Source organism: Equus quagga, chromosome 13, assembly GCF_021613505.1.
Source record: "Equus quagga isolate Etosha38 chromosome 13, UCLA_HA_Equagga_1.0, whole genome shotgun sequence".
In the NCBI taxonomy this organism is placed as follows: domain Eukaryota; kingdom Metazoa; phylum Chordata; class Mammalia; order Perissodactyla; family Equidae; genus Equus; species Equus quagga.
This window is the reverse complement of record NC_060279.1, coordinates 42365276-42380103: the sequence shown is the minus strand read 5'-3', so window position 1 is coordinate 42380103 and position 14828 is coordinate 42365276. Positions and strand designations below refer to the sequence as shown.

The window sequence follows — 14828 nt, the reverse complement described above, 5'->3', positions numbered from 1 at the left end:
ACCTTTCCCCTGGTAGCCACTAATCTGTTCTCTTTGTCCACAGGTTTAAATTCCTCATATGAGTGGAGTCATACAGAGATTGTCCTTTTCTATCTGGCTTATTTCACTTAACATAATTCCCTCAAGGTCCATCCATGTTGTTGCAAATGGGACGATTTTGTTCTTTTTTATGGTTGAGTAGTATTCCCTTGTATATATATGCTGCATCTTCTTTATCCAATCATCTGTTGATGGGCACTTAGGTTGCTTCCACACCTTGGCTATTGTAAACAGTGCTGCAATGAACATTGGGGTGCATAGGACTTTTGGAATTGCTGACTTCAAGCTCTCTGGATAGATAAACAATTTTTTAAAATTAAAAAAAAAGAAAAAATATAGGTGATACAAAGTAGTATAAATAGTCCTTGTCTTGAAAGAACTTAGGGATTTGAGAAAACAAAATATGCATATTAAACTTCAAATGAGGATACAATTCTTATGTTTCAAAAGCATTTATATTTTCACTTCCCTCATCTCTTAGAGATAACGGTTGCTTCTGTTGAGCCCAATACTTACCTCCCATGGCTGGCTGTCTCCAACTAGACCCAATTCCTTGAGGCCCGAGACTGTCTTCTAACCGTGCCCCCAGCACCAAGTGCAAAAAGTGCTCAAGAAATAGGTGGCAGCATCTGAGACCTGCTGTTCTGGGGGCATGCAGAACACTGCTACCAGAGTTTCTACTTCTGTGTTTTTGGTTTTCAAGAGAAAACATAAAACACCCTGGTGTTAAAATATTAACAAATTACTGGAAAAAAAAAAAACCCCCAAAAGCTTTAAAATACTGAATAGAGGGGCTGGGCCTGGGCGTAGTGATCAGGTTTGCCGGCTCCGCTTCAGCCGCCTGGGACCGCCTGTCCCAGGTGCGGAGCTACCCACTGCTCATCAAGCCATGGGGTGGCAGGCCTCCAATATACAGAGGAAAGGAATCTGGGCACGGATGTTAGCTCAGGGCCAATCTTCCTCACACACACAAAAGAAATAAAATATCGAGTAGATCCAACAATACACGACTGTGGTTCATGAGTAAATGGCAAATAAAACCTTAAAAATAGTAGTGACCATTTATTATCTACTCTGTCAGCCATTTTATAGATATTATTTTTTAACATAACTGATAGCACAGATAACTCTTTTGATTAAAAATTCAAACAACACGTAAGCATACAGAGTAAAAGGCAAAAGCCTGTTTTTGCCCTCCCCCAACCCCTCCCTTCTCCCCAGGCGTCGCCACTAATTCCGAGTTTGAGGTGCATTTTTTCAGATAGAAATGAATAGAGAGACATATCTCCAAAGCCAACATGTACATCTGATTAGCCCCATTTTACAGATGAGGAAACTGCAGCACAGAAAGGTCAAAGTATTCATCCAAGGGCACAGAGCTGGCAAGTACTTGAACTGAGATGCAAATCCAGACCGTCCGACTCCTAAGTCAGCGCATTCCTTTCGCTACGCTCCATGTGTACAATTTTATGGATGAAGAAACCGAGGCTCACATTGGTCCCGGCGCAGTCAGAACCACGCGGCTCACAGTCCAGCTTAGGAGAGGCAGGGATGTCTGGCTTGCACCAGAGGCTGCGCGGAGGAGAGGGCCTCGAGCGCCGCGGATCCGGGGTCGGGCGGGACCATCCCGGCCGGGGCGCGCCCCCGCCGCTCGGTCCCGGCGCCGCCCCGCCCCCTCCGAGCCGGTCCGCGGGCTGGGGTCCCGGAGTCCCCAGCACCGGTCGGGCCGCGCGCCGGCCCAGGGACAGTGCCCGGGAGCGACGGCTGCCTCCGGACCGGGCTGGCACCGCCTCGGCTTCGCCCCTCGAGCCGTCGGCGGGCGCCCGGCACGCAGGGACGGCCAGGCCCGCAGCCCCGGGGTGGGTGGCCCCGGCAGCAGGAGTTGGGGTGGGCCGCCCCCGGGGGCCGCCGAGGGGCGCGGGCAGCGCGCGTGGCGGGCGGGGCGGGGGCGGGGCGCCGGGCGGAGCCGGGCCGAGGCGGCAGTGTCCGGAGCCCGGCTCAGGGGCTGTAGTGGCCGCCGCGGAGCGAGGCTGCCTCGAGAGAGCGCCCGGGCGCAGGAGGGTAAACGGGCCGCCGGGGCTGCGCAGAGAAGGTACAGACCCTCCCTGGGACCCCCGGCCCCGGCCGCCCTCTCTCCTCGGCCCCGTCAGACCACCCGCCCCGCGCGCCCGCGCCGCCCCCGCTCCCTGTGCCCCGCTGTCGGGCCCCAGCCACGACCCCGGTCCCAGCTCGTACAGCCTCGGAAGATCTTCCAGTCCCTGGGGTCGCATTCCTGGGGAGGGGGCTCTGATTCCGTGGAACTCTGGCCCCATCACCCGGGCGGAGAATCAGCCAAAATTCCTACTAAATCACATCGTAAAAGTTGGAAAACATATTAGCCAGGACCTCCCTGCACGCGCCTCCTGCTCTCCTCTAGGAGGGTGTTCCTTGAGCATGTGTGCCGCCGGCACCCCCTTCAGTCCTGGAGTTGGGGACGGGGACGCTGGGAGGGATGCAGGTGGGTGCCCTTGATCTAGCTCAGACTGATGACTAGAAAGGAAGGGCACCTGTCGGGATGGTCCTCCAGGACCCAGGAGTGGAGCGCACAACGAGGAACAAGGCGTTCTGACACAGGCAGGGACTCCACGCCAGCCCTGAAACATGCTGTCCAGCTCCCTCCCTTGCGGCAGCGACCCATTTCCCAGAAGGAGGTCGGGGGAGGGGGGGGCGGGGAGAAGGGGTGAGCCCTGCCCAGGTCTCCTCCTTGATCTGCACTGGCCAGAGTGGAGGTCTGGCCAGGAGGAGCCCAGGTCTGTCTAGACCAGTGTCCAGCCTGGCACCAGAGTAACCACTTCTGATCTCTCCTCTCTCCTTTCCTCACCCCGGGCAGTGAGACACACCAGATGAGGGACATGAAAAGGGGTGAAAGCACAAACGTGTGTCTGTTTCCGCAGTGGAGGGGGTGTCGGCCCCCTGCCTAGCTGTGCAGGGGGGCGGGTGGGACTTTTCCAGAGAGGGAGCCAGGCCTGGCCCCGGCCCCAGGAGCTCACGTCACCCCCACCCGCCAACCCTCACTTCTCCAGGGAATTGCCAAAGCCAAACCCAGCTCAGGCTGGGATTATGTGTACTGCGTAGACCCATAGGAGAGACAGCAAGATACAGACCTGAGGTAGCAGAGAGAAGCAGAGGCGGAGAGGGAGTGGAGGGAGGACCTGGCTGCAGAGACGGGTCAGACAGTAACCGTCACCCCCGTCTCTGTTTCCCTTCAACCCCAAATAACAGAGTCAGGCAGAGAGCTGAAGGTTTGGGTGGAAGGTTGACCCTTCTCTGGAGCCCCACCCCGCAACAGGGCAGGGTTGCTGACCTCAGTGGACAGCCCAGCGAGGGGAAGGAGCAGCCGTCATCAGCCCCCTTCCCAACCCCAAGCAGCTGAGGTGACCCTGCGGGCTCAGGCTCAACCACTGTGATCGCTCCCTCAAATTCCCAAGTCCCAGGGTCTCGGTAGGGGAGTGGGGCTGAGGGTTGCTGCCCCCAAGCACATTCCTGCCCTTCCCTCTGTCATTTCTCCTGCCCCTGAGCTGGCCCACCTCCGCATTAGCTCCTTGGATTCCTCTCCCGGGTGCCTTTCAGATCCAACAGAAACATTTTTTTTTTTTTCCTGGAAAGCAGAACTAAGAGTGGGATGAAGGGTGGGAGTGGGAAGGGCTTATAGTGAGCAGGAAGGGGCTGGAGGGCAAGGGAGAGCAGTGGGGAGAGTCAGGCTTTGAGACCAGGCTAAGGTTCCAAGCTCCACTTCCCCGATGATCAAAGCTAGACTTCAGGATGGACTTCCTGGGGACCCACGATGGGCAGCTCTAGCTGCATCTCTGCTTCCCAGGTTGCCCCAACCCATCAAAGTCATGCCTGAGATAAGCCCTCATTGAACCAGTGCTGGATGCTGGCCCCTAGAGAGAAGTTAAGTCGCAGTGGGAAAATCACCTGCTTCTCTAGAGATTAAACCATCAGCTCACTTAGTTTATCCCTTGGCTAAAAGGGTTTGGGGCAGGCAGAGATGTGCCTGAATGTTCCAGAAGGAGCTTAGCTAAGAAGAGAAGAAAAAACTGGGAACAGGTAGAGAACGGAAAGCCCAAGGGGCTCCTTGTTAACTCCTCAGGGGGCGTGTCTGGCATGTCGTCACCCCAGCCTCCCCCTTCAACTTTCCGGGACCTCTGGGAGGGCAAGAGGAGGAGTCAGATGAAAGCTTGAGCTGGCCTACAGACAGTTCCTAGTTGGGACCACGCAGGAGCTGAGAAGTTCCTAAACTGAAGGGAGGGGACTGGAGCCTGAGTTGGGAGGCTGAGGTCCCCCACCCTCCAGCCTCAGCAGACGGACAAGGGCAGCCTTCCTTCTCCCCCTCACCCTTAGGACTTTAGAGGGGTGGACCAGTCTTCCATCCCCTCATCCTCACCACTCCATCCTCACTCTGAGATGTCCTTCTGAGGAGTCATCCCTCCCAACCTCCAGCTTTCTGGAGACTGGAGAGGTGACCACTAGGCTTCTGTCCCTGCAGAGATCACCCCCTCCATGCCCAGATGCCTGAGTAGTGGCGTGTTGGCTTCCGGTCCCCTCCTCCTTTGCCCCAGGGCCATCAAGGGAGGAGTGATGGAGAATTGGGCAGGCAGGTAAGAGGTGGGGCTGTGGCGGAGGGGGAAGGATAGCTCTGTCCCTGGAAGTGAGGGAAAGGTCACTGGGAGGGGCTGGGGGAAGTGATGAGTAACTTCTGCTTTCTGAGAAGTTGTCATCAGGATGTGGGGAGCCTGCTGGGGGTGAGGGGTGGTGTCATAATACCTCCTCTGGTTCCCATGTGACATCCCCACTCCTGCCTTTGGTTTGCAGGCCCGGGTTGTATCTGATGCTGCTTCTGTCCCTCCCTCAACTCTGCCTGGATCAGGAGGTGAGCCAGGGACGAGAGGCTGTGATCCTTCCATCTCCCTCCATCTCCCATCCCCCTTCTCCATTTGCCGCAGCCTCTGATGAGCCACGGCCTCTCTCTCACACACTTGGCCCTCCCAGCGCTCCCTGCCCCTCAACTCCCTAACTCCCTGTCAGATAACATCAAGTTTCACCTCTGCTACTGAACCTTAGGCCAGTAACAACCGCTCCATGCCCCCAGCCTTGGACTAGATACTCGAAAGTCCTTCTAATTTTCTCTGACCTTTTTGTCTACATAGGTGTTATCTGGACACTCTCTTCAGACAGCCCCTGAGGAGAGCCAAGGCCCTGAGGGCGTCTGGGGTCCTTGGGACCAGTGGGCCTCTTGCTCTCAGCCCTGTGGGGTGGGGGTGCAGCGCAGGATCCGGACATGTCAGCTCCCTACAGATCAACTCCACCAGGGCCTGCCCCTCCCACCCCGGCCCCCAAGACATCCAGAAGCCCTGCTCCCTGGGGGTCAGGGCCCCAGACCCCAGACTTCCAGAGCAACCCTCCCCCTGTACAGGCCACAGCCTCGGGGAACAAGTGGCCCACTTGGAGGTCCTGTTTCTCAGTTAGGGAGAGAGGAGGCCCAGGAGATTCAAGGAGCCAGGAGGTGAGGAATGGGGCTTTGACGGAAGGGGTGGGCCTTGGGCAAGGGGTGGGGCTTTGGATGAAGGAAAGGGGAGGAAAGCGTACATGATGACTTAGGGAGGCCTACCTTCTGTGCGAGGAAGTGGGCTGGGGAGGCAGGAGCCGAAACGCCAGAGCTGTGACTCCATGTCTGCAACACCTTCTCAGGTCCCGGGTTCGAGACCCCATCAAGCCAGGAATGTTTGGTTATGGCAGAGTGCCCTTTGCTTTGCCGCTCCATCGGAACCGCAGGCACCCCCGGAGGTCACCCAGATCTGAGCTCTCCCAGGCCTCAGATCTTCCATCCCTGACTCCAAGAGCAGAGCCATCCTCTGCCAACCACACCCCTCAAACTCAGCTCCCTCGTACAGAACTGTCTGCCCACACCCCATCCCTGCCAGCAGAACCCCAAAGCCCCGAAATGGCTCAGACAGAGGTGCCATCTAGAACCAGGCCTGACCCCACATGGCCCCACCCCAGAGCCCAGGCCTCCGGCACAGAGCCTCCCTCATCCATCTTTTCCCCAGGAGAAAGTAGCTCCTTCCATGTGTCCCCTCAGCCGGGAATGCCGAGTTCCCAGGGTTGGGCCAGCCCCCGGGTGACAGAGAGATACCCTAATCCTTTCCTTTCTGTCCCTTGGGGCCGAGGCCAGCAGAGCCGGGAGCACTGGAGACCTGGGGGGCATCTTCACAGGTCCCTCACAGAGCCTGCCCCGCACCACCCAGCTGGCTGGTTGCCTCTGCTGAGTGCTGGCCCCCATTCCAGCTCCCTCTGGAGCCTCTTTGCTCCCAGTAGCCTTGTTCCAAGATGTTCTGGGGAGAGTGAGCAGCTGAGAGCCTGCATCCAAGTGGTGAGTTCTTCCTTGGACCATCTCTCCCGCGCCCCCGCCCCCCACCCCAGCTTCCAATTCTCCTTCCCTGACCTTGAGTCTGGGTCCTCAGCTTGTCAGATCTGGACTTGAGGGAGAAGGGCCTTGGCATCTGACCTCCTCAGGGTAGGGGCCTTGGAGCTCGTCCATAGATCTGACCTTCCCTCCTACCCCCCCAAATCCAGCCCTGACCTACACCCCCGTTTTCCTCCCCAGCTTTGACTCCTCTGTATCCCCCCACCTCAGCCCTGCCCCCCTGAGCAGCCAGACCCCCGGGCCCTGCAGTGTGCAGCCTTTGACTCGCAGGAGTTCATGGGCCAGCTCTACCAATGGGAGCCCTTCACAGAAGGTGAGGTTTCTAGCCCACTCCCTGGACAAGGGGGCTTAAGATTGGGGGATGATGGGGAGAGGGAGACACCCAGCCCCTCCGTTTCTCCTCTGTAGGGAAGAATTTGTAGTCTCTGTGTCATATTTTGTTTCTTATTTCCCAGGGTTGAGGTGAAGAGCGAGCACAGGCCTGGCAAGGGGGAGGGAGTTTCAGACAGGGCCTCAGCTGTCAGATGGTGGTGGGTGGTAAGGAGAGGGTCAGGCTGGGAGAGGGAGGTGTCCGTAGGTGCCCTTTGGCTGGCTTCTTCTGGGAGGAAGTCCATCCCAGGAGGTGGTGTGGACGTGACCGAGGGGCACAGTCAGAGAGATCCTGTCCAGTGGTGACAGCAGGGTGGGGTGTGCCATGGGTCTGAGTGATGTTACATCACTCGCTCCCAAGTTCCCATCCACCTGATTTTAGGCCTGTGTCAACTTGATACCAGGACAGCCACTCACGAGCTCTGAACTCACACATGGTTTCAAGTCTCTCTCCTTTCTCAGAGTTCACAACCCCTTTGCTGGTCTCAGTGACCTCAGTTGACCCTACTCAACTTTTGTGTGACCCTCAAACCAACCTTTTAGAGTATGGAATTGTCATGTTCCCTTTATCACAGTGACCTGGGCAACCTCAGGATGCCCCTTAGCTAATATAAGCCAAGCTGCCGTCAGGACCCTGGGGTCTTTCCCAGTTAACCTCCTAGCAGGGACCCTAGCTAACTACCCTTCCACCCTGCCTCTTAGTCCAGGGCTCCCAACGCTGTGAACTGAACTGCCGCCCCCGTGGCTTCCGCTTCTATGTCCGTCACACCGAAAAGGTCCAGGATGGGACCCTGTGTCAGCCCGGAGCCCTAGACATCTGTGTGGCTGGACGCTGCCTGGTGAGGGAGGATGGTGTGCGCACACTTGCACACACGCACACAGAGTCTCCTCTTTCATCATCACAAGAAAACACCAGACTAAGTTTGCAAAGAGGAAAGTTCTCACCTGCGAGGCTGAACTGAGCAGAGCCAGGAGGTGAACTGAAGGGATCCCCTCAGGCACATCCAAGTGTCCCTGAGGCCAGCTGGGGATGGGGGGCTGACAAAGAAACACATTCTCACTTGTAGTACAGGGTCCCAAGAGGACCAGGCTGGGGTGTGAGGTGGTGCCTGGCCTCGAGCAGCTCCCCCCACCCCACCTTCCCCCAGAGCCCCGGCTGCGATGGGATCCTCGGCTCTGGCAGGCGTCGAGATGGCTGTGGAGTCTGTGGGGGTGATGATTCTACCTGTCGCCTCGTCTCGGGGAACCTCACTAACCGGGGGGGCCCTCTGGGCTATCAGAAGATCTTGTTGATTCCTGCTGGAGCTTCCCGCCTCCAGATTGCCCAGCTCCGGCCCAGCTCCAACTACCTGGGTGAGCCCCCTGGATCCCCTGCGTCTTGGGTCTCCCTTCCATTCCTGGTCGCTTGGTTCTGCCCTCCACATCCGCATTCAGCGCAGTACAGAAGCCAAGCAGGGAGTGTCAGGGGCTCCCCGCCTTGGGGAGGCGGCGAGGAAGCTGAGAGAAGGTGGCGTGTGTGGGGCTCCGTGTGTTTCGGGAAGTGGCGGGAGAGGAGGACAGTCTGACTAACCTCGTGTCCTGCTCTCTCACCTGCAGCACTTCGAGGCCCTGGGGGCCGGTCCATCATCAACGGAAACTGGGCTGTGGATCCCCCTGGGTCCTACACGGCCGGTGGGACTATCTTCCGGTACAACCGTCCTCCTCGAGAGGAGGGCACCGGGGAGAGTCTGTCAGCCGAGGGCCCCACAACCCAGCCTGTGGATGTCTATGTGAGCTTGGAGCCTGGGGAAGCTGGGCTGCTGGGGAGGCAAGCCTTTCCCTCTGAGGGCAAAGCTGGGGGTCTCAAGATGGGGGAGAAGGCTGGTGGTATGCCCCCCTCACATCCCCAAACATTCACTATCATCTCTTTTTCTCCCCAGATGATCTTTCAGGAGGAAAACCCAGGTGTTTTTTATCAGTATGTCATCTCTTCACCTCCTCCAAACCCTGAGAACCCCACCCCAGAGCCCCGTATCCCCCAACTGCAGCCTGGTGAGACCTCAATCCCTAGACCTAGAAGGAGGGGAGAGGCTGAACCGGGGAGCTCCGAGGCCGTGGGGCTGCATCTGATTTGCTTACTCCACTTTCCCTGCACAGAGATGTTAAGAGTAGAGCCCCCACCAGCTTCAGCACCCCGCCCTGCCCGCACCCCGGGCACCCTCCAGCGTCAGGTGCGGATCCCCCAGATGCCTGCCCCACCCCACCCCAGGACTCCCCTGGGGTCTCCAACTGGATACTGGAAACGAGTGGGGCACTCTGAGTGCTCCGCATCCTGTGGAAAAGGTGAGACTTCATGCACCAGTCTGTATGCCTGGCACCTTTAGCCCAAATCCCCAGCTTGGCGCTCCTGATCTCATATCCGGGATCATGGGTGCACACCTCGACTCTGTGCCAGTCAGACTCCAGTGCCTTGGACCACACTCACCATCCCGCCTCCCCTGGCTTCCCTCTCCCTACCTTCAGGTGTTTGGCGCCCTGTCTTCCTCTGCATTTCTCGTGAGTCAGGAGAGGAACTGGATGAACGCAGCTGTGCCTTGGGCGCCAGGCCCCCAGCCTCCCTAGAACCCTGCCATGGTCCCCCATGCCCCCCATAGTGAGTATGACCCACAGGGAGTGTTAGGATCCTCAGTTGCCCTGGGCTGCCCGTAGGATCTCACCTGGACTGTGCACTCAGCACAAGATGTCCTAGCTGCAGAGAGACAGAATTCCATTAGAAAGGCCGACATTCCATAGACAGCAAGAAAACCCTGGCAGCCTGAGCTCCACGAGGAAACCCAGGCTCCAAACACTAAATATGCCCCCTCTCCTCTGAGGGGTCCCCACCCCGAGTCAGTCGTCCCTCTCCCTGAACATGGCAGCCCCACACATCTCTTTTTTTGCCATCTGTGTCTCTGTCTCCTCCCGCCCTGCCCATGCCCACAGCTGGGAGGCTGGCGAGTGGACGTCCTGCAGCCGCTCCTGTGGCCCTGGCACCCAGCACCGCCAGCTGCGCTGCCGGCAAGAGTTTGGTGGGGGTGGCTCCCCAGTGCCTCCAGAGCGCTGTGGACATCTCCCCCGGCCCAACATTACCCAGCCCTGTCAGCTGCGCCTCTGTGGCCACTGGGAGGTTCGTTCCCCCTGGAGCCAGGTGAGTGGGACTAGGCAAGGAGTCTCTTGGAGGGGGAAGGATCCTAGAGGAGTAGGTACCAGTCAGCTTTTTTCCAACTTCTTTTTAATCAGCAGAAACTTTATAACAAGATCTCACATGGACCCCCAATCTATCAGTCAGATAAGAGACTGAACAGGGGTGGGGGGCCCAGAGCACCAGGCTCAGCCTGCTCCTCGAGCCACAAAACCATGTAACTCCTGAGCTAGGGATCAAAGGCAGATCTGGTTCAAAAGCCATGGAGGCTGGCAAGGAAACCTGGGAAACCCACTCCTTGGATCCCCCTCATCCCCTCAGTGCTCTGTGCGGTGCGGGCGTGGCCAGAGGAGCCGGCAAGTTCGCTGTGTTGGAAACAACGGTGATGAAGTGAGTGAGCGGGAGTGTGCTTCAGGCCCCCCGCGGCCCCCCAACAGAGAGGCCTGTGACATGGGGCCCTGTACCACGGCCTGGTTCCACAGTGACTGGAGCTCCAAGGTAGGCCCCACACCCCCTTCGCTAAGTCCCACATCCCTGGTGCTCCACACCCAGGACACCCTCTCAGAGCCTTCCCAGCACAGCTGAGTAAACATTTATTGAGGAAGCACCTACTGTGTGGAAGACACTGCTGATGCTGGGAACTCAGAGATAAGTGAGAAAAACTTACATTAGGGTCCTGGAGCCCAGGCAAAGTTTCCCCTTATCTGGCTGGTACCCCTGGGGGCATTCCCTCACTCCTGGGGTCAGGAACCATGATGCGCCTGTCCTCAGCCCCCTGCTCTTCCCCTGTTCATCATCAGCTGCCTCCCATCACACAGCCTGCTCTGCTTCCTAACAGTGTTCAGCTGAGTGTGGGACAGGAATCCAGCGACGTTCTGTGGTCTGCCTCGGGAGTGGGGAGGCCCATGGAGTGGGCCAGGAGGAAACAGGAACAGGAACCAGTGAGCAAAGCTGTGCACCAGGGAGCCGCCCCCCTGACATGCGTGCCTGCAGCTTGAGGCCCTGTGAGATGACATGGTGCTGGTACACGGGGCCCTGGACTGAGGTCAGCTACGAGCCGGGGAGGGGGTGCCTGTCAGTGGGGTTCCATGTGGGCATTGGGAGATCCCTGTTCTCCCCCTTACATACCCTGCCCTTCCCTACATCAGTGCTCCTCAGAATGTGGCTCTGGCACACAGCGTAGAGACATCATCTGTGTGTCCAAACTGGGGACTGAGTTCAATGTGACATCTCCTAGCAACTGTGCCCACCTGCCCAGGCCCCCCGCCCTGCAGCCCTGTCAGGGGCAGGACTGCCAGGACCGATGGTTTTCTACAACCTGGAGTCCGGTGAGTGCCTGGCTCCCTTGCCCTGCTCAGCGTGGACGTCAGGGAAGGGGAGGCTCCTCTCCCTCTGCCTCCTTCTGTGCCCCAGGATAAGGCCAGCTGCGGTTTAACATTGTCCCACTTCCTGTAGACTTGGAGGACAGGTGGTCCCTCTCCATGTGGGATTTCATAATGCTCCAGGAACGTACCCCACCCACACACACTCCTTTCAGAGATGGAGGAGGCCTGGGGTTCAGGAGGAGCCTGATGCACAGCAGAGGTCTGATATGATAGCCGGGGTCTCCCCAGTGTTCTCGTTCCTGCCAGGGGGGCATTCAGACAAGGGAGGTCCAGTGCCTGACTGCCAACCAGACCCTCAGCATCCGATGCCCTGCTCACCTGCGGCCCTCCAGGAAACGACCCTGTAACAGCCAACCCTGCAGCCAGCGCCCTGGTAAAGAGCTCCTTCTCCCCAACCCCAAATAGAGTGGAGTTAGCTGAAGTGTGGGTGGAGATGAGAAAAGACCAGTGAGAGTGGGCAGCACACCTCCAGAGGGATGGATCTTGGTGACCATCTTGTGCCCACTGGCCTCCTCTGTCCCCAGATGATCAATGCAAGGACAGCTCTCCACATTGCCCCCTGGTGGTACAGGCCCGGCTCTGCGTCTATCCCTACTACACAGCCACCTGTTGCCGCTCTTGTGCCCATGTCCTGGAGCGGTCTCCCCCGGAGCCCGCCTGAAATGGGTCCGGAAGACCCTCTCCTCATGGTTTTCTCATGCTCCCATCAGTCACTCATCAATCAGCTCACTCTGTACCCTCTGGCTCTTCAGCCTGTCCTAGTCTCACCAGAGATGTCCCCCAGGGTGGTTAAAGGTGGCAAGATGACTTACAGTGACTATCAAGATCGGTGGTTGGGTCTGTGTGGTGGTGTGATGGTGTGTGTGCACATGTGCGCCCAAATGTGTTTCTGGGCCTGCATGGATGTGTGTGCACTCATAGGTGTGTATCACTTCTCAAAAAGAAGTTAGACTGAGAAGGAATGGGGAGGGGACAATGCCTGTGTCCCTGAGACTTTTCAAGGCTGAGAGGAAAGCAAGTTTACAGCTCCTTAGTAATCTGAACTGCTTAGCAACTGGCTTCTCCATCAGTTCCAACATTGTGCCCTAAACCTCATTTCTCATGTTCAGGCCTCATATCTTCGAAACCACCCTTTTGTCCTCTGACCCCTTCTCCCCTTACCTAGTCTCTCTGTCCCTACCTCTCTCAATTAGCTAGGGATGGGGGTCACCCCAGGAAGAGAGACTGCCTCCCCAGAGCAGGGACCAGCTGGGCAGGGGAAGGAAAAGAGAAAGGTTAGAATAAGACACCCTTGCCCCTGCTTCCGCTCCCCACCTCCTAAAATGGTTCCCACCCCAGAACTAATTTATTTTTTATTAAAGATGATTATGACAAATGAGAAACAGGCTCTTTATTGTCCTCATGGGAACCCAGCCATACGGGCCACCTAAGCAAGCAGTGTGAGGTCAGAATGAAGGGTGGGAAGGGGCCCAGCACTTAGAGCCCAGGCGGGGAGAGTTTGGGTCCAGAAAAGGGAATGAGTGAGCCCCAGTCACTGCCTTGGTCAGAGCGACAGGATCCTGGCCCTGCAGGTTGGGCACTGACCACTAGAGGTCACCACTTCTCCCAGCTTAGGTATGGAGTTGAGAGCTTGGGTCCAGAGGTGAGGAAAAAACTGCGTAGTCTCTGGTGGGTTTCTTGGTAGGCTGAGTCTTTCTGTAAAGACTCTTGGAATCTAGCAGCACTTCTTTTAATTTGTAGCCGAGCTGAATGGCAGCTGGCTTTTCAAGGGTTTTTTTTCCTGTTCCCTTCTTTCCCCCTGCCTTCCTGCCTCCCCCATCCTTTCTGTTATTATCCATTTCCTTATTAAGCTCTTGGTTTATTGCTTTTCACTGGGTGAGGGGAAAGGAAGTGATTTCCGGCCCCTCCTTCCCTCAGCAGTAATGGCTGGAGGAGGCGGAGCCTTGCCTGGCTCTCCGGGACTTGGGAGGGCGTAGTTGCAGGAGGAGCCATGGCAGTACAGGATGTCCTGCCAAAGACACATTCTTCAGAGATGCCTCACCCTAGTCTCCTCCCTCCCCCACCCGTTTCATCTCAAGGTAAATAGCTTGCTAGAGGTGGTGTGAGAGCCAGCAGTCTTTTCCATAATACACATCCTCTCCCTGACCCCTACAATTCTGAGGTCTGAATCCAGGTCTCCACTTCTGGAAGCCACACTTCCTAGGGGTCCCTCAGCCTAGGAAGGGGGGCACTTCAACAGAACCAGACTCCTCTCCCCGTTGGAAGCTTTCCTCCCCCGATCCCTGCCCCTCCACAAGTATGGCTGAGGAAGACCATTAATAAAGGCCGGCAGAAACAGTTGAACTGAGTGACTACTATTTCCTGAGCACACCCGGACCCTGTGAAAGACGCCAGCCTTGCCTGAGAAGGCAGGACTTCTCTCTCTAGCAGCTCCCTCATGTCATCCTCTTGCTCAGGCTTTCCCTGGGTTGGAAGTGGCTGAGAAGGAAGACTTTGGACAACACCTTGGGAGGAGGGCGGTTGAGGAAGGAGGCAAAGGGAATGGAGGAAAGGAAAATGAAACTGACTTTAGCCCAGGGCGAGGAGCAGGGAAAGGGGGTTCAAGGAAAGCCTGTCTCTGCCCGGCCTAGAGGGAGGTGTCAGGTGTGTTCCTCTCTCTGGTGAACCTGTTAGGGGATCAAAGATGTGGGGAACCAGGGAAGTGGGACCTGAGTGAGCCCTGTAGATACTGAGAACTGAAGGCGGAGTCCTAAAACCAAGGGAGGCCCTCCCCCAGCGATTCCTGGAAGCTTCGCTGGCTGGGCGGTGGCCCCAACTCAGCTGACTTCCCCGAACAAGTTCCTCCTCTCTCTTACAGAGCCTCACAGGGCTGTTGCTGGGCAGGTCTGGCGTTTGGCCTGAGCCTGAGAACCAATCACAGGTGTTGAAAGCAGCCACAGCCCCTCTTAGAGCCCCCCCCCCCCCCCCCCGCCCCGCTTCAGGCTTCATCACCGCCTTTCTCTTTCTGATAGCCCCCGAGTTCCCTCATGGCCTCCAGCCTCTGACTTCTAAGGAGGTGGGCTTTCATCTGGGGATTTGTCCCCTTTCCCCTCTCATTTTAAAGCTAGGGCCACTGCTACCCCTAAGGAGTCTTTCCTCTGGTCACTGAAGTCAGTATGGGGTCAATGTGGAAATTTTCAGGAAGGGGAACCTGACCCCAAGCCATCCCTTTTCCTGGCCCCTTAGAGGGGGGTAGTGTGGCCAGACACCTCTTTGTTGACCTCTGAAACAATCTAGAAGGTCTTGGGAGAGAGGAAGCTGCAACCCAAGGCCAAGGAGATGTGGTGGAGGGGCCCCTAGGTTTGGCGCACTGAGGGGAGTTTAGGGAAGGACTCAGAGGAACTGGACCCCTGAGAACTGAGGTGGGGGT

General features: G+C 57.3%; 1 protein-coding gene across 3 annotated transcripts; it reads left to right on the top strand.

Moving 5' to 3' along the window:
* Positions 1–1244: 1244 nt before the first annotated feature.
* On the top strand, positions 1245–14306 carry ADAMTSL4 (ADAMTS like 4). 3 transcript variants are annotated; one of them, XM_046683188.1, is made up of 18 exons: positions 1245–2131; positions 4568–4679; positions 4894–4951; positions 5229–5584; positions 5770–6451; positions 6716–6818; positions 7577–7713; positions 8023–8227; positions 8471–8643; positions 8794–8905; positions 9011–9196; positions 9377–9506; positions 9836–10040; positions 10356–10532; positions 10873–11079; positions 11183–11362; positions 11572–11792; positions 11944–12082. In XM_046683188.1, the coding sequence occupies exons 1-17, from the start codon at positions 1495–1497 to the stop codon at positions 11764–11766; spliced, it is 3855 nt and encodes a 1284-aa protein (XP_046539144.1). In that variant the 5' UTR covers positions 1245–1494; the 3' UTR covers positions 11767–11792; positions 11944–12082. The 3 variants fall into 3 exon arrangements, with proteins under 3 accessions (XP_046539144.1, XP_046539142.1, XP_046539141.1); XM_046683186.1 differs by having other exon boundaries at positions 1246–2131; positions 9836–10019; positions 11648–11792; positions 11944–14306; XM_046683185.1 differs by having other exon boundaries at positions 1247–2131; positions 11648–11792; positions 11944–14304.
* The last annotated feature ends 522 nt before the right edge of the window (positions 14307–14828 follow it).

Excerpts from the sequence above, each read along its gene's own strand:
- ADAMTSL4 (XM_046683185.1), top strand. The coding sequence starts at position 1,495 with ATGTGTACAATTTTATGGATGAAGAAACCGAGGCTCACATTGGTCCCG. Across the intron at positions 4,680-4,893 it reads ATGGAGAATTGGGCAGGCAG|GCCCGGGTTGTATCTGATGC; the intron begins GTAAGAGGTGGG and ends TTTGGTTTGCAG. Across the intron at positions 10,533-10,872 it reads ACAGTGACTGGAGCTCCAAG|TGTTCAGCTGAGTGTGGGAC; the intron begins GTAGGCCCCACA and ends GCTTCCTAACAG.